The 27,502-nt window shown below is 35.6% G+C and overlaps 1 protein-coding gene across 1 annotated transcript; it reads left to right on the top strand.

Moving 5' to 3' along the window:
• The first annotated feature begins 2,338 nt into the window (after nucleotides 1-2,338).
• On the top strand, nucleotides 2,339-18,006 carry LOC112048465 (ITG-like peptide). Its single transcript, XM_024085993.2, has 6 exons — nucleotides 2,339-2,418; nucleotides 7,174-7,321; nucleotides 8,812-8,944; nucleotides 14,085-14,192; nucleotides 14,699-14,835; nucleotides 15,848-18,006. The coding sequence occupies exons 2-6, from the start codon at nucleotides 7,181-7,183 to the stop codon at nucleotides 15,965-15,967; spliced, it is 639 nt and encodes a 212-aa protein (XP_023941761.2). The 5' UTR covers nucleotides 2,339-2,418; nucleotides 7,174-7,180; the 3' UTR covers nucleotides 15,968-18,006.
• The last annotated feature ends 9,496 nt before the right edge of the window (nucleotides 18,007-27,502 follow it).

Genomic DNA, 27,502 nt, shown 5'->3' with positions numbered 1-27,502 from the left:
TTAATTGCCAAATCCATGTACCTATTTAATCCACAGAACAGCTGAACCGATATTGATGAAATTTGCAAGTTAGTATGAGTGTACCTTTGCATAGTTTAATTTAGATACAACTAGAAAAAAACAAATGCATATCGAGGTAGGTATGTACTTATCGTTTAATTTGTAAACACTACTTGTCTTGCATTTAAATGAACATCAGCTGGCCTATTCACTATTTGGTCTTTATTATTAACCTATTAAAATAAACATCGAATATATTGACAAAATGTCATCTACCTACTATATGATATCCGCTAGTAGGTACCGGGTGACATTTGTTACATAAAATCTCAATTTCGTTTAAGTCTACTAGCTTAACCATTTCCATACATCTATAACATATTAGTCCTATACGCATAGTGTTGCCAAAAGTCTACTAACCGTTTTTGATTTTTTTCAAAATATATACTCAATATTATTACCTAGACTTATTTCTTACGTAATCAATGACTACATTAGTACATTCTTATCAGAAAATACTTTTTTAAAATTCAAAACAAAAAAATCATGCATTTAAGGGTTAAGTCAAAGATAGTGAATTTGCCTGCAGAACGGGTTTACATGTTTGTAACCTGTAAACCAAAATTTCACCTTCTTATCACCTTGACCCTTCAAAATGAAAATCCCCAATTCCATGTTATTGTAAGTTAACTATAAGCCAATTTACGTCTATCGGATTAGCTACTTGACAATAAATACATTAAAAAATCAATCCAAATCAATATTACAGGTTGATAGGATATTAAATGTAATAACCAAAGCAAATTGTTTTCAACCGATTGGGTGGGTGGGCTATTATAAAGGCGCATGCAAGGTGGATATATATTTGTTTCCATATTTTTGTAGCATAGCCCTTAAAGAACTTCTATATAATTATACAATTTTAAGTGATATTCAGTTTCTACTCTATTCATTTAATGTACACTAGCAAACGTCCGCTATTTTGTCTACGTGAAATTTGTCACAAATCCCTCGGGAACCAAGGAATTTCTAGGAATATAAAGAAGCCTATTTGTTATTCCATAATCTCTTTTAACTTCCAGTGAAAGTCCCGTTAAAATCGGTACAGCTGTTCCAAAGACTAGCCCGGACAAACAGACAGACTGACAAAAATGTTAAATAAGCCCGTTTGTGGTTTGATGTCGAGTAAATAACTACATAATATAAGCACTTGAGACCAGATAGCTCAGTAGATATAACCTCTGTCTTCGATTTGGAGGGCGTAGGTTCAAATCTAGGCCGGGCATGCACCTCCAACTTCTTCAGTTATATGCATTTTAAAAAATTAATATCACGTGTCACAAACGGTGAAGGAAAAACATCGTAAGGAAACTTGCATACCTGAGAAAATTCTACGTGTGTGAAGATTGCCAATCCAAATAAATTAGCGTGGTGGACTATTAGCCTAACACACGAGTCTCCTCTCATTCTGAGAGGAGACTCGTGCTCAACAATGAGCCGTATATCGGTAGATAATGATGATATAACAATTAGGTAAGCGAAATTGTAGGGCGCACCTCATATTTGTTGAGAGTATGCCAAAGGCATACTCTCAACAAATATAACGCCTACTGTAAAATAATAGTGATACGTAACAGTTGTAACTACAGGATGTTACTCACCTACACTGATAACAATAAAAAGAATAAAAAAATAACATAGTAGTTCATGTAAGGTTCAAAAAGGATTCTACAAGTAACCAAAGTAAATGATTAAATTACCAAAAAAATCTCAGGTCGAAAATCATCGTCTAACTAAAATCAACATACAACACTATCTATGACCACATTCTACAATGTTCAATCTAGTGGTAAAACTACAGAGTGCTGGGAAAATGCCACCATGAGCAACTAGCTCGAAGAGGCCCCGGCCCCAAAGGCAGTGAGCTCAATATTAGAGACCTCAATATTTAAAAAAAATCCACATGACAGCATGACAAATATTCTAGAGCCCCCCTAGCAAATTTTCAATGAGAACCAGTTAGTATATTTATGCTTCTGGTTCCATCTTACGCCACGATGATGTTTTATACGTTTCATACAGTGATAGGTTAGCTTTAAGAGAAACTGTAATCCTAATTCAAATAAATACATATTAATGTTGCAAGATCGGGTAATGTTTAAAAATACATGCCTAAAAAATAAAATGATGGATGACAAAATGATTACGTAGAACATCCAACATAAGACACCCTATACGACAAAATGATATCGGCAGAAAATCGCAACCGCCCACGCGAATTGCGAATGACGTCACAGCTTGCCACCCTTCGCACCAATATAAACACGACCTACCCACCCATGCGCATTGAACATCCTGGTATAGATCTGCCCGGAGCCAGTCGCTCCCCGGTCACCGTGCGAAGCAGACGTGTAACAGGTAAGCTGACCTTCATAATAATATTAATTTCATACATTCAATTTGTAGTATGAAATCCAAGGCCCAAGATGTCATCAAATATAAATATTTTTCTTTTGAATTTAAATAAACATTATGAAGAGCCGGACATTTTAAAATAGCAATTACGCATTACTTTAGAAGGATACATAATCTGAGTAGGCGTTATTATTTTATATGAATTTGTTAGTTACTGATGTTTCTTTCTCTCAAATTAAGATTCAACGGTTACTACGAGTTTTTCTTTGTAATAATAGTTTTTCTTTAATTTAACAGACTGTTTTATGTTTATAACTGTTTCGGACGCGTACATTTTTAAGGGGAAATTGGATATTAAATACAATTTATTTATTTTATTTTTATTATTTATTACACAAATTTGTGCATAAAAAGAAATAAAATATAAGATATAGACGAAGATGAATTTAATTTAATTTTGTTTATGTAAAATCAATACAAATTTACTTAAATTAAATTTAAGTAAATTTGAATTGATTTTAATTTACATTTCTTCCAAGTCTTTCAATTTCATTATATTAAATTCATTTTTAATTTGTAGTTCTAAGGCTGGTTATATCTAAAAAAGTACTCGTAATATTAAACTATGTTTGATTTACGACTCACAAGAAATTTAAATTAAAATAAACGGGCAAAAAATCAATTCATATTTACTTAAATTTATTTTAAGTAAATTTAATATAAGTAAATTTGAATTGATTTTTTTTCCCATTTATTTTAATTTTAATTTCTTTCAAGTCTTAAATCAAACATAGTTTAATATTACGTGTATTTTTTTTTGTTATAAACAGCCTTTGAACTACAAATTAAAAATAAAATTAATTTAATGAAATTGACAGACTATTATCATATGCATTTTTTAAAAACTTTGCATATTCCTATGCATATGTCAAACCATGGAAGTTAAATTTGAATTTTTCAGTTCTGGTTAGATTATATGAATTAGCTTGATAAGGCATTTAGGCTTTTCTCCTCATGAGGGTACTCCTCAAAGATAATATAAATTTTCACATATTCGTTTATTTAGATTTTATTCTTTTAGAAAGTTTATATAAAAAAATTATTAAAAAAAATCTTTTATTAGAATCTCATCCAACTAAAGAGGTCATCCAAATATTACTCATACTTATTACAAATACTCTAGTACTAAAAAAAAAAAAAAAAAACATAGCGCCTAGTTTTTTTTAATAGCAAACACGGATGAATTAATATTTCTATATATAATTTTCTCAGGCACTTTTATTAATTATTACCTCTCTCTTGTCAACTTAGCAAACTTAAGTAACGACTATAAATACATAAAAGGGTGGTTTGAACCTATGACCTTTTCCCAGTTAAGCGGGAATTTCCTAGGATTACACAAGAGGATATAAACAGTCGGTATTTGAACTTATGACCTTTTAGTTTCATCGTCCACTCCTTAAATCGCTTACTAAATAACATGGGTAGATTATTAATTTAATTTAAAAAAACACTCAAACAAATTTATTTTACAGCTACGAAAATATTACTCATCCAATTAGGTATCCATTTCGTTCGTGAAACCTTTTTCAACTTTCTGTATGCAATTTTCAATTAAAACTTTTGCTGAAAACAATTTATTATCAAATCTACAAAACAATAAACAATTATTTATGCTTGTTTTAGGAATTCACTGTCATTGATTAAAACAATTATTACCAAATCTACAAAACAATAAACAATTATCAAGCTTGTTTTACGAATTCATCGTCATTATCAGCCTATTTCAACGGCCCACAATACGCCCAGGCCTTCCCTAGGAGAAGGGATATGGAGGTTACACCCACCACACTGCTCCAATGTGGGTTGGTGGGCTAAGGTTTTTTTTATTCTTTACAAGTTAGCCCTTGACTACAATCTCACCTGATGGTAAGTGATAATGCAGTCTAAGATGGAAGCGGGCTAAGTTATTAGGAGGGATGAAAATCCACAACCCTTTCGGTTTCTTAACGACATGTAATCGCTAAATCGCTTGGCGGTACGTTTTTGCCGATAGGGTGGTAACCAGCCACGGCCGAAGCCTCCCATGTGACAATGTTAAATTTATTAACGACCACTATCAGTTGATAATGACCGAAAACGACGGTTTAACGTACTCTCCTAGGCACGGGGGTGTAACCCCACCAACTTCTCAACTCCGGGCTAAGTTTTAACTGAAAATTTCTTAAAATAAAAAAAATCAGTATCTGAAGAGGGACCCAGAATTCGAACTCAAGACCCGGTGATCCGAAACCACATAGGCTAACCACTGAACCAACGAAGAAGTTAAATTAAAAAAATCACGCAAATGTGTGTGTGTGTGTGGATGGGTGTGTGTGTGTGTGGATGGGTGTGTGTGTGTGTGGATGGGTGTGTGTGTGTGTGTGTGTGTGTGTGTGTGTGTATGGGTGTGTGTGTGTGTGTGTGTTTGTTCCTCCTTTACGCTGCGGCTACTGAAGCCGAAATTTAGAATGCAAATAGATTTTACTCTAGATTAACACATATGCTACTTTCCCTCTCGGAAAAATTAATGGTTCCCGTGAGATTGTGAAAAACTGAAATCCACGCGGACGAAGTCGCGGACGTCCGCTAGTATTACATAAACTTTTCTCACCCAATTAAGCACATATTTCGTTCGCGAAACCTTTTTTAATTTTCTGTATGGAATTGTTAATTAAACAAACTTTTTATTTCAAACCATTATGAAAGCTGGGATTTTGTTTTACGAATTAACTTTTAGTAAACATTTATTCACTTTATATTTTGTTTTACTTGTTTTGTTCAGCGTTTATGAGGCTTCGAATAAGGTCTTGGAATCTGTCTCTGAATTGGATGTTGAATTATTGATGATGATGATGATGATGATGATGATGTTGATGATGATGATGATGATGATGATGATGATGATGATGATGATGATGATGATGATGTTGATGATGATGATGATGATGATGATGATGATGACGATGACGATGATGATGATGATGATGATGATTTTCTTTGTCATTTATTACGTAACGCTAACGGCATGACCTTATTAGATGTTGTTCTGGGTTGATATGGCGCCATTTATATCTCTTCTCTTCAATTCGAGAGTTTCTCAAGTGTCTTGCTCTATATTGTAAAAAATTAAAATCGAATACGTAACCGCTTACTGGGGGTATTGGTAACGATTTATATTTTCAGCTCTTTTAAATTAAGATTTTTAAGTAGACATAGATTATAGATCTTGTGGTAGGGTTCAGGCATTGCTATAAAGACACCAAAAAATATGGCTCACCAAATGATACTATCCCAGTACGATACCGTAATAAAAAAAAAAACAAAAATCAAAATCTATCAAAATCAGAATCATATATTTGCAATAAACATTCTAACATATAAAGATGTTCTTCTTCTTCAAATAAACACTTCTTGTTTACATTTGACTTTGACTTTGACTTATTCTCCTTCTTCATCTTCCTGGTAAGCTTTCCCGCATAACTTCGCCCAATTCGGTCGATCTAGGGCTTGCGACTGTTTAAGTTTGTTAGCTCTTAAGTTAGCGTTTACAGCGTCTCTGACCCACTCCGCAGACGAAGGACGGGTGGTAGAAGGCGCCGATATGCGCACCTCCTTCCACCCTTGTAGACACCAGAGAGTGCGACGACGAGAGCGTCGGGATGCGAAAGTGCCTGCTTTCGCGATCCTTTCGCATCCCAATAGGACGCGGGTGGCACGGCTGGGTTTTAGTGGGTATTCTGGTTCTCAGTGAGTCCCACATACCCGGCCGTAGAATGCGACTTTTGCCATTCTACGATCGGGATGCGTAAAAGCATTTCCCAGCGATAAAAAAAAAAGCGTTTACAGCGTCAGCGCTTTTGGGGTGGCCTCGGGATTTAGTTTCTGGGAATGAGACAAAGATGTTCTTATATAATAACAATAAGTAATAATGTATATCGTATCTTAAAGAACTAAAATAACTCTTAAACACAAGCGTAGCCGCGTGCAGAAGCAAGAATTAAAAGGACTTTGAGATTAACAAGTATTCTTTCGTCTAAAAACAATAGCGAAAGAAAATACTTTCCAAAAAATCTTTTTTGGTTTCGTCTCCTACAAAACTTTTTATATTAACAGCACGACAGAAACGTCCTTTCCAAGTTTTAATAAAAACGTTTGAAACCGTAAAAATTACGCCCCAAGTAATTAGCTGAAGAAATTGGTTTTCCTAACTTTGTTTTCTTTGATTAAATATTTGATTTTGATCTCTTTTAAAAAAACTTTCGCCTTTTACTTTATTTTTCACCAACAACTTCTTTTTTCTATTTTTTTTTTTGTTTTTTTTCCCTTTTTTCTTTCAACTTCTTCCATTTCTTTTTGTATTAAAAAAAACTTTTGACGTGACTTATTACCTAAATATATTTAACCAACTTTATTCTTTCTTTTATTTGTTTATAGTTTTTCACAGAATTTGTAAAAGTGACTTTTTCTAAATATTTTTTAAGCGACTTTATTCGTTCTTTTTTCTTTTTATATTATTAAAACTTTTAACCGACTATTTTTTTTTATATTTCTAACCGACTTCAAAAATAGGACGAGATTTTGAGAGAGACGACTAACGGAATTTTTTGATCTCTATTCAAGTAACTCTACAGCTTTGTTTTTTTATCTACAATCAAGTATAATAACTTTTTTGTTTTACTGGCCAGGCTGTACATTACTAATCAGTATTTTTTCCAGCACTAAAATGGGCGTGGGCGCTTTACTGTTGATCGCGTGCGTGGGCGGCGCCCACGCGTGGGGCGGCCTGTTCAACAGGTTCAGCTCCGACATGCTCGCCAACATGGGCTATGGGAGGTCGCCCTACCACCACTATCCTTATGGCCAGGTAACACCTTACATTCATCCAAAAACACATAGGCTAACCACTGGACCAACGAGGCAGATGGCCTAAAATTTTGTATCTAGTATACCTATTAATTATAATTTATAATATCTATTATTTATAAAGCTGTGATAGCCCAGTGGATATGACCTCTGCCTCCGATTCCGGAGGGTGTGGGTTCGAATCCGGTCTGGGGCATGCATACCAGAGAATTTTCTTAATTCTTTGCGTGTGTGAAGTCTGCCAATCCGCATTGGGCCAGCATGGTGGACTATTGACCTAACCTCTTTCATTCTGAGAGGAGACTCGAGCTCAGCATGATACCTACCTATTATCTTTGTTTCACAATTTACCAGTTCTAAAATATATTATAGGTAACCAAAACGTTCGCGTGACGTCAAAAGGTCACCCCACAATCTCCGCTGAACTATACCCCGTGACCTTTCGTGGGAAACGGTCCATAACGCTTCGACACTTTGCTGAAGACCCTTCAGTCGATCTATTTTGGGAGAGGCGGCACTTTTGTAGGCATTTTATTTATTTTAAATTGAATTTTCTACTTTATAGGAAACTGTTGTATTAAAAAAAAAAAGAATATTTGTCATCTATATATAAAAAAAGTCGGGTTTGTTACAACACTTATAACTCGAGATCTGCTGGACCGATTTTCAAGGTTTTTGATTTGTTGGAGTTCTCTACGCCCCCAATACATCCTAAAAACAATGAAAAATAATTTCAGGGGTAGGGTAGGTGTAAGGTAGGGGTAGAGTAGGAGTAGGATGGGGGTAGAGTAGGGGTAGGGTAGGGTAGCTTAGGGGTAGGGTGGGGGTAGGGTAGGGGTAGGGTAGGGAAGGGTAGGGTAGGATAGAGTGGGGGTAGGGTTGGTTAGGGCAGGGTAGGGTAGGGTAGGGAATAGGGAAGAAGTGCACATAAGTCAAAGCGAAGCTTGACCGGGTCCGGTAGTAGTATATATTTTCAGTAAGTAAGAGACGTGACGACCCAGTGGACCTTTGCCTTCGATTCCGTAGCGGGCGGGAGAGTGTAGATTCGAATCCGGTCAGGGGCATGCATCTCTATCTTTTCAGTTATGTGCATTTTCAGAAATTAAATATCACGTGTCTCACACGGTGAAGGAAAAACATCGTTAAGAATCCTGCATACCTGAGAATTTTCTCAAATCTCTACGTGTATGACGTTTGCTAATCCGCATTTAGCCAGCGTGGTGGATTAAGGCCTAACCCCTCTTATTCTGAGAGGAAACTCGTGCTCAACAGTGAGACGAATATGGGCTCTCAATGATGATATTTTCACTATGACTGATATTCCCTTTCCATTCGGCCGATACGTACGATGCGGATATGTGGACGCCTACCATATTGCTCTCTCTTGAGATATTTTAGTTGCTTAGGGTTGTGAATCGCTTTCTCTTCACGTATGGCGTCACGCATCCAAGACCCTAGTATACATAGATGAGGTTCTTATGTATCATGCAGGTGGAACCCGAGGAGATTTACGCGGAGGCTCTGGAAGGCAACCGCATAGAAGATGCCGACGACACCCACTGCTACAGCGCTCCTTGCATCACCAATGGTGATTGCTGCCGCGGACTCATGTGCTTGGAGACAGGTATGTAGACCTCTCGACTGCCGGCCATTTCTTCAGCAGAACCTGCCTTTCGAATGAATGTCTCTACAAAGAATCAAATCTCTATCGTTTCGAATCGTTTTATCGAAAAAAATCGTTTCAAAAATGCTTGTTAACTAGCCCAGCTGAATTATGCGAATTTGAAATTGAAAATAAAGTGATAAAGTCTAAACTGTTAATTTATCATTCATAATTTCATCATTACCAGCCGATGGATGTCCCCTGGACATAGGCCTCTTGTATGGACCTCCATGCACAACGGTCTCGAGCCGCCAGCATCCAGCGGCTCCCTTGATATTCTGCATCCACTGGAGGTCGACCAACTCTGCGCTTTCCGGTGCGGGGTCACTATTCCAGCACCTTGGGACCCCAACGTCCATCGGTTCTTGGGACAAAAGGATGGACAGACGGACACTAGCGGAGTAAACAATAGGATACAACGTTGGAAAACTCTACGCCAAAAGAAAAGCCTTTAAATTCTTACAAATATTTTCATTTCATTTCTTTGCTATAAAACAAAAATAGAAATAACTGTAGGTAATCAAAACGTCAGCATTACACTTACGATGTAGTTCTACGATTGAATTACAGCAATGCTTATTATGTTTGAATTACGGCCTTGGCATTTGTTATTAATAACATAACCTTAGGAAACGGCACGAATACTTGCTCAGCTTTACTTCAAAGTCGTTCAAGGTTTACATGGAATAATCAATTTTTCAGGAAAGATTTTTTTATGACTTAGTTAATCACTCTTATTTTCTCAGTTTATATATTTTATAACATGCGTTTATTGACCGGGCATCATGCTGAAACTACTGAATGAATTCAAATGAAACTTGGCACGTTTTGAGACTATAATACGGAAAAGGTTATAGGATACTTTGTATCGCGAAAATAAAATCAAAAGGGGGTGAAATAGGGGTTGAAAATTTCTATGGAAAGTCCACCATTTTTTTACAGTTATACAAAATTGTCTTTAATATATGAAAAAAATACAAAATTTAATATTATTCAAGAATTTTTTATATAAAACCCATAAAATTAAAAATCTGGTTTAGAAAATGAAATAAGGTTTAAACTTTTTTTATGTAAGTCCGTCATTTTTCAAATAATGTTCACGGTAATTGATATCTTTGATTGACTATTAATAGAATGTGAAATACAATAGGGATAAAGAAACTCAAGCAAATGGTTGTAAGGGGTTAAAATTTTCTGAAATTATGAATCTCGCATTACAAGTTATGCTTTTGAAAAATGGTCTTTTTAAACGGTTGGTTTATTATAAAATGAAGATTTCGAAAAATTCACCTCTATGGGATCAAATAGGGGTTAAATTTATTTATGAAAGTGTCATTTTTCAAGTCACGTGCTCAGTAATAAATACATTGACTATCGATAGAATGTGAAATGTAATGGGAATAAACAATTCAACCCCTAATGGTTTAAAAAGGTTTTTTTTTGTTATTTAAATCGCTCATGTTTGGAACTATTTTTTTGTAAAATGATTAGTGGACTATAGTGGATAAGTAGAAGGGGGTGAAACAGGGGTAAAAAGTGTACAACGATTATCACGCGGACGAAGCCGCGGGCGTCCGCTAGTTATATAATATAATCACAAAACAGAAAACGCTAAAACTAACGTTTTATAATATAAGCCCCCATTCACACGGGAGTTTTTTAACGGGCGTTAAAAAAGCGTTCAAATATAGTATGAAGTTAAATGAAGGTCCATTTCCAAAGACCAAAATTTAAAATGAAACACTGCTTGAAAAAAGCGTTATGTTTTAAAAACGCTGTCATGTGAACATATGCATGGGAATGCATTTGTTGTATTTGAACGCTCTTTTTTGAAGTCGAATTTGAAGTTGAATTTGAAGTCTGTTGAAAAAACTCTCGTGCAAATGATGGCTTAAAGTCATAAGGGCGCCGTCAACCATAGCCCAAGTCTAGTTAGGTTATGTGACCTTGCGATTACAAAGCGTTATCTTTTCTTATGTTCGCGTGTCTAGACTCTGTTTTTAAAAAATATAAGTACGGCCTTCAACAAAGAATTGAGTTATTATGATTTTGTGTAATAGTGTAATAAATAATAGTAATTGTTTAACTATGACAAAAATTTATAAAAATGTCGGAAAATAATAATCAAGAACTTAATACTGACATGACAGAAAAAATATTTAGCTTATTATTTATGCTCTGTTACCTTTTCCGTTTTGAAAAGGGGAAAGAGAAAAACCATACAAACAAAATTTTAGGTATTAGTATAAAATATACTCGTATAAAGTTTACATACATATTTTAAAATTCACAAAATGCGTCTTTAAGTGGCGCACGCCATGTTTAAATTTCAAAAGCACTTCATAAAGTGTTTTCATGATGAAAGCGAAATTAAACATTTCACTAACGTACACTTCACTTCAAAAGTGCTCTTTGCTTTCATGAATATGGTAATAAAGCTACATGGAAAATGTCCATACTATAGTATGGCACTCCCGTGATATGCGGGCGACGGGGGGAAAGACTGCGCGGAGGCGAAATCGTCTCTTCGGGGAAGTGAGGTGCATCTGTCGTGGGGTTTTCATTCATCGCTACACACACCGCGCAGACGTGTTTATTTTTTGGATTTAAGTTATATGCTAGGCTTCTATAATAATCTAATAATGTTGACTCCTAACAATGTTTTGACAGTCTCCGTAGCACAGTGTAGGCACGGTGGATCTAAAAGACCAAGGTCCTGTGTTCGATCCCCTACTGAGTCGATTGAGCGATTTAGCGTATCGGTACGATGCCGTGTAAAAACCGAAAGGGGTGTGGATTTTCATTTGCAAGCCGGGTGCTGTTTGGTTTGAAGAACACATTAAGCACACAATCACTCGAAAATCCTCTTAAAAAAAATTTGAAAATTTCAGTATTTTTTCTGTAATAAAGAAATATCTTTAAGTAGAAAGCTAATTTCTGCATAATTTTCTATAATTTAGGTTTTGTAGTTTCGGAAATTATACTAATTATTATAAAAAATAAATTATAATTATTATAAATTATAATATTATGCATATTATGCGCGAATATTCAATTTTCGTTTATTTTCTAAAAATCTTGAAGTACATACGGCATATTACGGGAAGTAGCTAATAAGTTTGATTCCTTTGATTGTGTCGAAATATGCGCCTTATGCAGAATTATCGGTCTTATGTTCGTGCATACCCTAGTTAAAAACCTTGTGCACGCCACTGGGAACCCTAAAAACTGAGTAACCTGAAACTTGACTTAGCGAAGGTTATGGGGTAGAGTTAAGCAAATGTGTCCGTGAATTCCCTCCATAATTACATTATCACAGCTTTTTCCTGGAAGCTATAATAATTTGCCCAATTTAGCCGCTGTCCTTTGCCCTTTAATCAAGTTAATGGAGGCGCTCCTATGTTTGTGTTTGGAAGACAGGCGGTCGACGACCCGTGCGATAAGCTACTTCGTTATCAATATTCCATAAAATATGATTAAATGGACTAAATGTGTTAATGAAAGTTGTACGTTGCTGAAAAGCTTTTAGGAAATTACTTTTTGTCATTCATGAAAACACTAATGAAAATTCATGAACCCACTCCATTCGTATAATGAAATTAATACCTCTGCCACTTCTATTTAAAAAAGAATAGTAGATAGACATGTCTTTTTAACCATTACTTACCCATTTCCTTTAATTTCCCAACTACTACTGAAAAGATTTTCATTCTAACTATTTTGTTTTTGTTTCTCATGACAAAGGTTAAAGGTTAAGTTTCCACATAAAGGTTTTTAAGGACTTTGATAGTTCCGATGCGGAGTTACGAGTAAGAAACTGTTATCTATATTATATAAAAATCAATGCCATTTTTCGTTGTAATTTTATAACTCAAAAAACTATTTAGTTACCAACTAAACCAACCAAGACTATTTAGTAGGTTTATGTGAAGTTTCAAAATCGGTCGAGCAGTTCTTCATTATCACATTTTTTGTAACTAATGAATTCAGGGGTAGGGTAGGGATAGGGTAGGGTAGGAGTAGTTTAGTAAAGGGTAGGGACAGGGAAGAAGTGCACATAAGTCAAAGCGAAGCTTGACCGGGTCTGCGAGTTGTATAAGAAATTCATATTTTAAAGACTTACAAACCCCCTCCCCCATCCAGTATCCCACCAAGTAGGCTCTGGTACCACTCTTAAAGATTCTGGCTAAAACTCTTGTGAGTATGCCCGACTAGTTCCGAACCCATACGGGGCCCTTAGTCATGACCTGGTTCTTACAACGCGACACAATCAAAGTGACGGACATACTCCTACGTTGTATCACGTGAGTTTTAGCCGTGTTTCATAATAAATTTAATATGAATACCACTCAATATAGTTTCAATTTTAAAATCATACATAACAATTCCGTACAAACAAAGACGCGTGTTTTTGCTAGTAAATAAATAAACAAACAGAAAATGAACAATAAAGATTGTATATAAACGAGCGCTTTCTTATAATTACTGAAATGAAGTAAAATTACTCGCTTTTGCATAATTAACGTGCATTTCCTACATTTTCTTTTGTTAACTTCCCAAGGGGACGCTAGCTTTAGCAACTTTATTTACTTTGCTGTTTGAAGTGGCGGAGTTTTCTTTTATCTTTTACACTTAGGTGCCTTTTGTTTGTTTCAAGCTTGTTAGCTTACTGCTTTGTTAGTGAAGTTAAATCTCGGAACTTAATTTTCATACAATTATTCTCGATCTAGTAGAATTTTTGCATACACTTTTATTTTGGACTAGCGGACGCCCGCGACTTCACCCGCGTGGAATTCAGTTTTTCACAAATCCTGCCGGAACTATGGATTTTTCCGGGATTGAAAAGTCCTATGTGAAAGCCTATGTGTTAATCCAGAGTAAAAACTATTTCCATTCCAAATTTCAGCCAAATCGCTTAATAGAATTATCAAGATTTCTTTAGATATAAATGAACTGCCGGGTGGTTAGGGTAGGCCTGGGCCGGGGATGGGTATTCCCCTTTTCCATTTCGTACAATTTCGACGTATAATGCATACCCTAGTTAAAAACCTTGTAAAGATACTGGATGAGAACGATGCCTAATCGATAATCTCCCTCTCAGAGGACGGAGGGCGCTGCTTGCCCGCGTTCGCCGGTCGGAAGCTGGGTGAGATCTGCAACAGAGAGAACCAATGCGACGCTGGCCTGGTCTGCGAGGAGGTGATTCCTGGTAAGATATGGACTAAACTCAATTGCATCCTCCTCTTGCATGGACCTCTAAGCACAACGGTCTCAAGCCGCTAGCATCCAGCAGCTTCCTGCAATCTTGATGTCCTCGGTCCACCTAGTGGGGGGTCGACCAACACTGCGCTTTCCGGTGCGGGGTCGCCATTCCAGCTTCTTGGGACCCCCTACGTCAATCGGCTCTTCGAACTTGCCCTGCCCATTGCCACTTCAGCTTCGCGACTCGCTGAGCTATGTCAGTGACTTTGGTTCGTCTGCGGATCTCCTGATTTCTGATTCAATCACGCAGAGAAACTCCCAAGTAGTAAGACGTACAGTTACATAGATTTACAGTAACATAGATACATAAATGTACAGATAAATAGATACATAGAGTAGATATGTCTATCTGTATGCACAGATACATAAAGATACATCGGTATACAATAACAAAGATACATAAATGGTAAACTCTTCGTTCACTTCCGGTCATAAAACTTTGTCATGATACAGGAGAGATGCACGTATGCCGCCCACCCTCTGCCGGTCGCAAACAGTACAACGAGGACTGCACCGCGTCCAGCGAGTGCGACATCTCGCGCGGACTCTGCTGCATCATGCAGCGCAGACATCGCCAGAAACCGAGGAAGGTGAGAAAAATTGCAAGAAACATCAATGCCGTAACGATGGGGGGAGTCCAGAGCAATTGCCTCTGGCAGCATTCGAAAGACGTAGTGGAAAACGCCATTTTGTCAATTCAAAATAATAAAAGAATATGCACGCCTTATAAAAAAAAATACCAAAAATACCTATGAAAGTCACAGAACAAAAAAAATATGTCTGTTAGTCTTTCCACTCTAATCTGTTGGAACTACTCAAAGGGTTTTCAAGTGATTTTTAAACAGCGGAGAAACCAAAATATTATAAGCTCAATATAGTACAAATAAGGTAAAAAGTTATCCGGAAAAAACATAATTTTAGGTAATGAGTCATAAGCGTTACTAGTACGCATTACATATTAACAAAGACATGCAAATGCGGAATTATGTTAATTGTAAGAAACTGAATAGCTTATTTACTCACATCAAACCATAAATAATACTCATAACTCGATTTACACATTCGTGCTGTTTGTCGTTAAGTAGGTAGTTTTTGTTGTATATTTTTCTAGTCCAATTTCAGAACAGTACAACACGTACCTACCTAGTATTGCAGTTAATATTACACTTCTCATACTCGTATGTTCTGAATTATTTTTTTAAGTTTTCTAGTAGGTATATCTTTGGAGTTCAAGATATATCAATGGTACAACTTTGAACGTTTACGAAACGCAAAAACTAAACAATCGGAATGGAAACAATCCGTGCCCATAAATAATAAATGCATATAAATAAAATATCTTTCCGTTATAATACATAGGTTGGAGGTACCTATAAAACGTCCCAATATAGACATCAAATGTTTATACCTTCGATTTTTGTGAAAACAAACTTACTCGAAATCTCAATTTTAGTAAAAAATAGTATTTTGCTAGAACGAAACGTCTACCCTATTTATTCTATGACTTACAACTGACTGTTATCTTAAAATAAATAATAGGATTAAACTTAGGTTGCGTCCACACACCTGTACATTTTGCTTTACTATACCTTGAATTTTCAGAGCTGTGGCTACTTCAAGGAGCCATTAGTCTGCATTGGGCCTGTGGCCACCGACCAGATACGAGAGATTGTGCAGCACACCGCAGGCGAGAAGAGAATCGGTGTCTACAGGATGCACTAAACCTAATTTATTGTTTTAGTTTTCATAGGTCTAGAGCAGACATGCGACTTTTAAAAATACTTGTGGAGTAAATAGGCATTTTTTAAAGTAACGCATTATAAGTCAGGACAAATCTTTATTAACTTGTGAAATCGTAGTCAAGTGTAAGCATCTCATATTTTGAGAAACATCAAGTTTTTGAGTTATTTTAACCTCACAATTTGTTAGTCCGATCATTGGACATCATTGGCTATATTTTTTTGTAATAGAATGAATGAGGTACAGGCAAATTTAATGTTACCGGATTAAATGAAGTTCGTCGGTAATAGACGTTAGAATTCGCTTGTTTAAGCAATATTATAGCTTTAGTACCTTTGTTAGTTACAACTTACAAGGAAAGAAAGAAGTTCTGGCATTTTTTTTTATTCTTACTCTTAAACGTCAGTTATACCGTGGTTTGTAGCTACACAAAAGTAGCTTTAAACAACTGAGTTTAGCGTACTTGTGTCGCGTGTCTGCTCTGGACTTATTATTTTTTTTAATTACACGGAGTAAAGTAAGACTTTAAATTATCTATGTCTTCATTCTTGCCTTATCACTATTTCTTGCCTTATAGATTTATTGAAGTCTTACTTTACTCGAAGTAAAGTGATTTTTAATCGTTTATAAATAAAATAGACACAAATGTTTTTGTAACTTTTTATTTATAAACGATTGTTAATAAAATTTAGAAGATACAATAAAATCCAATGACGTCATCAAAAAAAAATTAAATTGAATATTACCTACAAATGAAAGCTAATTTTATTGTATTTTCAAAATTTAGAGATGATTATATTTGAAAATACGACCTTTGACATAAAATTATTGAAAGGAATTCTATAAAGGAATTGTGTTATTTAAAAAAAAGTTACCTACTTATATTTACGAAAACCTATATACAAAGCACAAATTAATATATTTTCATAATATTCCGTAACTACTTAAATATGTATTTTCTATAAAAAAAAGAAACCAAAAATCTTTAAAAACTACTACATTATACTTTCAATTTTACATTAACGATCGTATTTTCAACTTGCGATTACGAAAAAAAAAATAAACCATACGCTTCGAAAAACGGCCACCGAAATGCCCTTTTATTTCGAATTTTAGAAGCTTTGAGAAAAATCCAAAAAAGCGTAGAGAGACGTGATGTTTTTTTGATTTTTTGAAATTTTATTAATTCAAAATAATTATTGTCGAAATCACAGTGTGTAGTTGTTAGAATTAATTAAAAAAAATAACCTTATTAATAATATACTCGTAAATGTTATACCCATTCTTATGAATGTTAAATCACAGTGTTATTATCATTATTAATAACTTAACTTTTAAAGTGTTTAATCTTTAAATATAGGCTAGGTTAACTTTAAATTTAAAATCTTCATTATCAAAACCTAAACATATCACTGGCTGAGGCATTTATAACGTATAGTTTAAAAAAAATATCTATGTGTAAAAGTGTTTTACTAAATTATAATAGTAATACAATATAATTTAGTATAAGTAACTTTCGCTTAGTTCTATCCAAATAAAAACTGTAATTTTAAGTAATTCGATTAATCTAGGTGCCTAGGAAAATACATATCATTATGGATGTAACTTTTTTTTAAATATATTCCTAGTTATATAGAAAAAAAATATAAGCATATCACGTTTTTTCTTAAAAAAAAAAGTATAGATGTAAGTCTATTGTGGTATATGGTGTCTAAGTATTTTCTTAAAGTTGTATAGCGAAAAAAAAAACATATTTTTCTGCCAAAAAGTTTGTAATCACTGTTAAAGATATAAAATATCTTATTTGTTTCCGATTGAAATAACTCTGGTTAAATAAAAGTGGCCTAAAATGCTTTTACATTTTAGAAATTATAAAAAAAAAAATAGATCGTTCCCGGTTAATAACTATCAAAATGTTTTACATAGTTTAACAAAAATTATTACCTAATGAAGAAGTTGTTTATGCTAAGAACTTAACCTTGTGTATTTAATATATGTGTTATATTATACAAATCATGTCAGCAATGTTTTTTTTTATTAATCTTCTTATTCAATTTACACAGCCCTAATTTCATTACCCCTCCTAACCTGTAGCACTCCGTTGTCGCCCTGCAAAGCCATCAAGGGTGTCAAATTTAAAATTAAGTAGTGATAATTTTGATTTAAAATAATAAGTTTTATAAATTTGCATACGTAAGATAGTTGAGATTCTTACACTTACAGTATTACAAGTAGGTATAAACTTTACAAGCAGATACCATTTTTTCTAGAAAGATTTATTCATAGCATAGGAAATTAAATTGGAAAAAAAAAATAATATGATAACGTATTTAGAATTTCAAATTTGTTTATTTATATCAAACCTCCACGTTTAAATGGAGAGATCTACTCGGTACTACTATTAAACGATTTTATATCTGAAATTCTAGATCATCGTTTCCCAAAGTGATCCAGGTTAACCTCGAGGGGTCTACGGAAAAGTGGGGTTCACGATTTGTAAGTTAGGGTCCACGAAAATTTATCTGGTTTCATACAACATGGGGAGATTTTTGAATAAAATAATTTGTGAATATATCGCTTTCTTATGCTGTGAGTAGATATCAAAAAAAATAATTTTTGAAATCGGTCCAGGCGTGTTTGAGTAATCGGTGTAAATACATAAAAAAAAAAAAAAAAACCGACCGAATTGAGAACCTCCTCCTTTTTGAAGTCGGTTAATTAAGGTTGGCTGAATTATTTTTCCCTGGACAATTTTACTTTTTGTCCTTTACTCACAGCATCAATTTAATCAAGTCTTACTATTTTTTACGAGTAAAGAGTCATTTTGTGGTGGCTATAGATTCAACTACAACAAAAATTTCCATAGGTGACTCTAATCACAGTTTTTGTCGAGTTTTGGATAGAAATTGAACAGGAGTGGACCTCCTGTTCAATTTCGAAACCAGTTAAATTAGAAAGTAGTTTATGAGAAAAAAAAAGCTTGGAAGCTTCTATTCTAGATAGTTAAAAGATGGATTGTAAAGACCTTTACTCAGTATTGACACCTAAAATATATTGAGGCACTTAATTTACATTTTAGGTATATACCTAAAATGTAAATTAAGTGTAATCTTTAATCAAAAGGCATAGTTAGTCATGATTTTTAAGTCAAAAAAAACCTCGAAACTAGATGTGATAAATAAAATCAATTTTTTTGTCATTGCATCATTTATTAAAAATAATATCACACACACTTAACAAGTTAATAATAATTAATAATACTTATAAACAAAATATTTTTTACCAAATAAAACTATTGTTTTGAGGCGTCTAGTTCTTATACCTGGTACGAGTACATGTCTGATTTCAGCATTTTAATGGAATATTAACGATAATTTAAATTTTAAAATTCCAAAATACTTTTTGTTTTTATCATTTAGTATCTCTTTTTTTTATATCAATAGCATTCAGCTCTATTAAAAGACGGTTAATGAAACTGGATATATTTAACCGAAAAACGGCGGCGGTGGGGGTCCAAAAGGTCTGTACAACCCTCCGAAGCCGAACCCCCCCACGACCACAGGCGGCGGCGGCGGTGGAGGGGGGTATCCAAAGCCCCCCCAGCGACCGTAACCATAACCACCGTACCAATGGCTGCTGACGATCTGCAAAGATAAATATACTTTTTATGGTAGGCGTCCACCATATGCGTATATAGGGGGGGGGGGGGGGACACCCTAGAATGGATCTGTGCCCAGCCTAGGATTTAGGGCTTCCGATATGGAATCCTATTATGATACTAATAATAGACTTGATGTCGGGGGCCAGATACGTCAATGCCGTGATAGCCCAGTGGACATGACCCCTGCCTCGGATTCCAGAGGGTGTGGGTTCAAATCCGGTCTGCACCGGTCCGGGGTCTTGCACCTCCAACTTTTCAGTTGTGTGCATTTTAAGAAATTAAATATCACGTGTCTCAAACGGTGAAGGAAAAACATCGTGAGGAAACCTGCATACCTGAGAATTTTCTTAATTCTCTGCGTGTGTGAAGTCTGCCAATCCGCATTGGGCCAGCGTGGTGGAATATTGGCTTAACCCCTCTCATTTTGAGAGGAGACTCGAGCTCAGCAGTGAGCCGAATATGGGTTGATAATAATGATGATGATAGCTTAAGTTTCTTATTGTATTATTTTTCGAGAATAGATATTTCTTAATCGGCCCAATGCGAATTGGAACATGAGGATAATTTAGAAAATTTTTAGGAATGCAGGTTTCCTCAAGATATTTTTCCTTCACGTTTTGAGATACTTAATATTTAATTTCCCAAAATTTACTTAATGTAATATCACGTATCTCAAATACGTGATATTACATTTTTTCAGTTAAGTAAATTTTGGGAAATTAAATATCAAGTATCTCTACTGATACTACTAATACGCATACCTGAGAATTTTCTTAATTATGCCGTGTGTGAAGTCTGTCAATCCGCATTGAGCCAGTATGGTGGACTATTGGACTGATCCATCTCATTCTGAGAGGAGACTAGTGCTAGAGCGAGCCGAATATGGGTTGTTAATGATAATAGTTCGAAGAACCGATGGGGACCAAGAGTGAAACCAGATGAAATGGACATAACCATTGTTATAATTACAAGTACATCACTTACCTGAATTAATAACACAATAGTGAAGAACAGAATCAACGACTTGACGAAAGACATTTTTTCAAAAAATTACAAAATATTATACAATATTACGGCCGTAATGTATAAAATTCTACAATCGATCTACAAGAAAATGGAAAATGATCTTCTTATATTACCACTACTTGGGAGAGTAAACAAAACAACTTATTCACTATAAATTTATCACACAGTTCTTATGAACTAAGAAATAAGGTTGAACATCGATTGTTTTTCAGTTTTATTAGCGCAAATAGTTTACAACGTATTGGTTTTTCTATTTACTTTGACAAGTATATGAGAAAATTGTACGAGACATCAACCTTTTATTTATAGCCGTGACTTGTCAATTTTGTGAAATATCGTGGTTTTGATTTTCGATTAATTTGGAAATTTAATAATAATTACACAGGTACATTATGCTAGCTACTCACCATCCGATAAGTTAACATGCTTGCAGCGCTAACGGCTTGACGTACGACAAAACTGATCGTGTGTTGGTTGCGATGTGCATGACATCATGCCGATCGCGACTAACACACGATCAATATTATCTCCAACTTTTCAGTTGTGTGCATTTTAAGAAATTAAATATCACGTGATTCACGTGTCTCCAACGGCAAAGGAAAACATCGTAAGGAAACCTGCACACCAGAGAATTTTCTTAATTCTCTGAGTATGAGATCTGCCAATCCGCATTGGGTCATCGTGGTGGACTATTGGCCTAACCCCTCTCATTCTGAGAGGAGACTCGTGCTCAGCAGTGAGCCGAATATGGGTTGGTATGATGATGATATCCTCTACGTATACTAGCGGAGGCCCGCGAATTCATTCGCGTGGAAATCAATGTAAACTTCAAATTTCAGTCATTTCTCCACTGTGGAATTTTAAAAATTCTTGAAATATTATATTTCGTATTTTTTATGATTTATGAACATATGTTCTAAAAATGAAGGACTTTCCATACAAACTTTCAACTTCTTTTTTTAGGGTCAAAAAGTACCCCTATGTTCTGCTCCAAGGTCCCATTTACTATTATGCCAAAAACATCTTGATCGGTTCAGCCGTTTAGCCGTGAAAAGGTAACAGACAGACAGACTTACTTTCGCATTTATAATATTAGAATGGATAGATTGTTATAATTACATTATAATTATAATATTATTATATAAACTACCTTGATTGTCGGCGCTGTTACTACGCAAGTTACAGAGAGTGTTTGTTCCAAAGACTATAGACGAAGTATTAAAAACTAGGTAATCTACTTATTAAACATTCCTTTCTAAAATTCAATCTCTTGCTTTATGCTTGTATATAGTGCACATATGCTGAGCTGTACACCCTTTCTTTTTTAAGGCTTACAGACAGACATGCTGTCTTTAGTTAAGGATACTGTTTGTAACTTTTAAATTTGAATGAATTTATTTTCTTTCTTTCTTTTGTTTCAAAAAAGAAAAAACATATGTGTAACTTCGACAAAGTTATTTACTATATATATGTCACTAGCGAATGGAAACTGAGGCGGACAAAAGTGACTAATTGTCTTATTTTCATTTAATTGTAAACAACGAAGGTTATCTAAACAAATAATACCTAAATATTATCTACAATGTCGAGTTGTGTGTTTAGGAAGTGAAAACACACACACACAAGTAAATAATGTAAGTAAACATAAAATTGTGCATGTGTGCGCTCAGTGGAATACCTAAATTCTTGCGGTGATTTTGTAGGTACGTAATAGCAGAATAGGGATGATGACAGTTTTTTAAATTGTATATAAATTAAGAGTATGCTAATAGTAAAGCAATTTTGTCAAAGTAACAGGGTATCTGCAATCATTACTTTCGGAGCTACAGGGATTTAAAGGGTCAGATTTGCAGCGCTGCCGCGGATCCCTGAAAAACGCTCCATGCAAAATGGCACGAGTTATTAGACATCGTTGGCTCGCTGATCGTTAGATTAATATGGGCGTTCAAACAAAATTACTAATATCTTTGTTATTTGTGCGTTTATGTTAATAGTTCATTTATTGAAAAATGTCACATTTAATGTAAGGAAGCTAAAACTGTATGAATTTTCATCTAATTACGATAACAAAAAAATAATAGATTTAGAAATTTTATAATCTTATTTATTTTGCAAATATCCAGTCAATCTTTGCTTTTTATGTATAAATTAGTTAACATTGACTTTATTTATCCGAATTTTTTATCAAAATCTATATATTCCAACCTAGTCATCATCCCTATTGTAATAATACAAAATCTTTGTAAATATCGATTGAATAGACGATGATGTTCTATGATTATCTGTCTACGCTTTATGACTTGCGTGGTAACAGTGCGGGCATGTTATATAAATTATTACATAATGTAAAATATTATATAATATAATTTATATAAATAACCTATTCATCATCATCATTAAAAACCCATATTTAGCTCACTATTGAGCACGAGTCTCAGAATGAGGGAAGTCTACCACGCTGGCAGACATCATGCACATCGCAAATAATTAAAAAAAATCTCAGGTAGGTATGCAGATTTCCGCGAGATGTTTTTCCTTCACCGTTTGAAGCGGTGAGATTGGATACAGGCTCGATAACACGACTGCTCGCTGCGACCAAGCTATTATCATCATTAAGAACCCATATTCAGCTCACTGTTGAACACGAGTCTCCTCTCAAGATGAGATGTGTGTGATTCTTAAAATGCATACAACTGAAAAGGCACGCTCCGGGTCGGATTTAATCCTACGCCCTTCGAATCGAATCACATCTCACCAAATCATCAACAAAAAAAAAACAAAGTACTAGATTAAAATAATTTATTAATAAAAGATAAATTAACAAGTACTTGAAACTATAACATTACAATTATTTTTCATATGTAAAGTAAATTACAATTAGTAACAATTTAATTCCAATATTCTTATTTAAAAAAAAAAACAACAAAACGAATTCATAGTCACAGCAGTTTCGTAGATTCCCCAATAAATTTAAACAATGTTGTTATAAAAACAACATGTATTAGAACACACAATATACAACTATATATTTAACCGTAGAACAGTGGTGGCGGTGGTGGTGGTATTGGATGGTAGAAGACAGGAGGCGGTAGCGGCCTCACAACCCCCACCTCGATAATCGGCGGTGGATGAATACCAATACCTCCAATCCAAGGGCAGCTTATTGCCTGAAAATTATAATTAATTAAATAAATTATAATGTATATAATGTTTCACCTGCGTAGTTCCCGTTCTCGTGAAACTACCGGGATAAAATATACCCTTTGATACTCACAAGTAACGTGACTTTCTAGTGGTAAAAAAGTTTCAAAATCGGTTCAGTAGATCCCTTAAAATACCCCAAACTTTACTTCTTCGTAATATCAGTATCTAATATCTATAGTATCAATACAAATATTTTATAAAGTAGAGATGTTCGTTTGTTTGCATTGAATAAGCTCCAAAAATTCTGAGTTGATGTGAATGTGATGTGAGCTTCCATTTTTGGGAAGCTACACTATCCCCGGGTGCTATAGGCTATATTTTATCCCCTCCTTCCGACGGGGTGAAACCGCGTGGCGTCTGCTAATAGATTATCAACCAATATTCTAAATTCGAAAGACTGGATGGAGTATGCTTGTAAATCAATGACGCCAGAAGCAGTAAGTACACGGATATTAATGAAATAAGGCAAAGAAATAGATTATTTTATTTATTTATTTATTTATTATTCTACAAAAACATATATTTAAATGAAGCCTAACCATAGTGCAACACAAACTACAGTTGGTTTTACTGGTTATTATTACATCTATACTAATATAATAAAGCTGGAGAGTTTGTTTGATTGAACGCGCTAATCTCTGGAACTACTGGTCCGATTTGAAAAATTCTTTCAGTGTTAGATAGCCCATTTATCGAGGAAGTGATGTGTATAATACGTACTCATAATAAAACTACATTCACACCGCTGTATTATAATGCGCCTGCGCTGCATCGCATCTATCTTGAGTCATTAAACGGGTAGCTAACGGAACGGTTGTTTCATTTATGTTGAAGTACACTACATTTGGCGAACGCGGCGGGATTAGTAATTATCCACTTATACCTACGAGTGCTACGTTTTAGATTCGTTTTAAAACTAAATATCTACCAATGTCGACCTATTTGGGTCATTTACAAAATTTTGACTACAAGAATGGCGAGTGGCAGATATTCAAAGGGAAGTTGACGCAATTTTTCAATATTAATAGTGTGGACGATAACGTGAAAAAGATTGGGATTTTATTAACTCACATCAGCGACGAAACTTACCGTTTGGCAGCAAATTTAGCGTACCCGCAGCAGTTGGACTCACTAGGTTACGGAGAAGTCGTGGCATTACTGGACGGCCATTTTAAACTACGACAGTGCTCGTTTGCTGACAAGGCGAATTTCTACGGAGCGAGTAGAAGCCCAGGCGAGTCATTAGGAGACTGGGCGGCGCGATTGCGAGGTCTGGCGACATATTGCGACTTCGGCGCCGCCTTGGAAACCAACCTAGTGGATCGTTTTGTCCTCGGTTTGGGATCAGGCCCGGAACGCGATAAGCTCTTTGAACAAAGACCTTCCACGCTCACGCTGACTCGAGCTATTGAGCTAGCGGAGCAGGCAGAAAGTGCGAAAAAGGGGAAGGTGGTACGTCCTGAAATAGATGCAGTGCACGTCAAGGAGGAGCCGGTGTTCCGCGCGGAATTCCAAGGTCGCGCTAGCCGCGCCACCCCGTTTCGGTCGGGCCGCGGTGCTTTTGTCAACAACGGTGATTCGACGAGATTTCGTGATCCGCGATGTCAAGTCTGTGGTCTGAAGAATCATCAAAGTGATAAGTGCCGTTACAAGGGCTATAGATGCAAAAAGTGCGGGGTCAAGGGTCACCTTAAAAGTGTCTGTGTGCGCGATAATATCGGGGTCAGTGCGGGCGTTTACCGTGTGGAAGATGAGCCTTGTGGGGTTGACGAGGCGTGCAAGGAGTGTAAAAATTTTAATTTAAGGTACGTGAGTGATAAACCTATACTAGTCGACCTAACCTTAGGTAACAAAAAAATGACTATGGAGCTTGACTCGGGGTCAGGGGTTAGTGTGATTTCAGAGATGTTGTATAAAGACAAGTTCACTAATTTTAAATTATCTAAAAGTAATGTAACTATGTGCATGTATAGCGGACATAAAATAACACCTTTAGGTTTTTTTTCGATTAATGCCAATTTTAATAATGTAAAAAAAAGAATTAAAATCTTTGTTATAAAAAACGGAGGTCCTCCCTTATTGGGTAGGGATTTTATGTCTGCATTTAATTTAGCAATCACTACTATGAACAAATTAAATTATTTATGTGATGATAAAGATGTACAACGTCTGTTAGAAAAGTTCTCTGACCTTTGGCGTGATGAGTTGGGTTCGTTTAATAAATTTAAAGTGAAGTTGCAACTAAAAGATAATTCTGTTCCAAAATTTTTTAAGCCACGGCCCGTACCTTTTGCCCTTAAAGATAAAGTAGAACAAGAACTCGATAGATTAGTAAGAGTAGGTATTTTAGTTCCTATTAATTATTCTCAATATGCTACTCCGATAGTGCCTGTACTGAAGGCTAACGGTCAAGTTAAGATTGCAGGTGATTTTTCTGTAACATTGAACAAGGACCTCTTAATAGAAAAATATCCACTGCCTCGGATTGAGGAAGTATTTGCAAAGATTGGAGGAGGTGAGCGTTATAGTAAGATTGATTTAAAAAACGCCTACAATCAGTTTATTTTGGATGAATCTTGTCAGGACCTCACCGCAATAAATACTCACAAGGGGCTCTTTAAGTACACACGCCTTCTCTATGGCCTAGCTAACGCTCCTGCGATTTTTCAAAAGTCTATGGAAACCCTACTATGTGGTATAGACGGAGTAAGTGTGTGGCTCGACGATATATGTATAACGGGACCCGATAGGTTAAGTCATTTAAAAAGACTCGACGAAGTTCTTAGTAAACTTTGTGACGCGGGGTTGCGTTTAGAGAGGAATAAATGCGAATTTTTCAAAGAAAGTGTTAAGTACTTAGGATACGTCATAAGTAAAAATGGGTTAAAGACTTGTCCGGAAAAGGTCCAAGCTATACTTAACGCGCCAGAGCCGACAAACGTTACTGAAGTGAAAAGGTTTTTAGGTTTTGTAAATTATTATAGGCATTTTATACCTAACGCGTCAGCTTTGCTGCGACCGTTGCATGATTTGTTACGCAGCGGTACAGCGTGGCAGTGGGGCGAGCATCAACGCGCTAGCGTGGCGGCTGTACGCCGCTGTTTGTCGTCGGAGCGTGTCCTCGCGCACTTTGAGCCCACGGCACAACTTATTTTAGCTTGCGATGCCGGGCCCGACGGCTTGGGTGCTATACTTTCACAAAGGGCCGCCGATGGCGCTGAGCGCCCGTTGGCGTATGCCTCGCGTTCTCTCTCAGCCAGCGAGAAAAATTATAGCCAAATACAAAAAGAGGCTACTGCTATAATTTTTGGTGTAAAACGTTTCCATCAGTATTTATACGGCTGTAAAAAACCTTTTGTACTGAAAACCGATCATAGGCCATTAGTATCGATTTTTAACAGCAAAACGGGTATACCGGTCACGACGGCGCTGCGGTTACAAAGGTATGCTATTATTTTATCAGCATATAATTACACCGTGCAATATGTGTCAAGCAATAATAACGCGGCGGCCGACTATTTTTCACGCGCCCCCTTACTTGATAGTTGTGTTACAGATCATGATGAAGTAGATACTCCCTACGCGCTCCGTTTTTTAGACGAAACATCCGCGGCTGTTAATGCTCG

The sequence above is a fragment of the Bicyclus anynana genome, chromosome 18 (assembly GCF_947172395.1).
Source record: "Bicyclus anynana chromosome 18, ilBicAnyn1.1, whole genome shotgun sequence".
NCBI classification, from domain to species: domain Eukaryota; kingdom Metazoa; phylum Arthropoda; class Insecta; order Lepidoptera; family Nymphalidae; genus Bicyclus; species Bicyclus anynana.
Note: the sequence above shows the minus strand (reverse complement) of the source record. Positions and strands in the feature narration are given on the sequence as shown.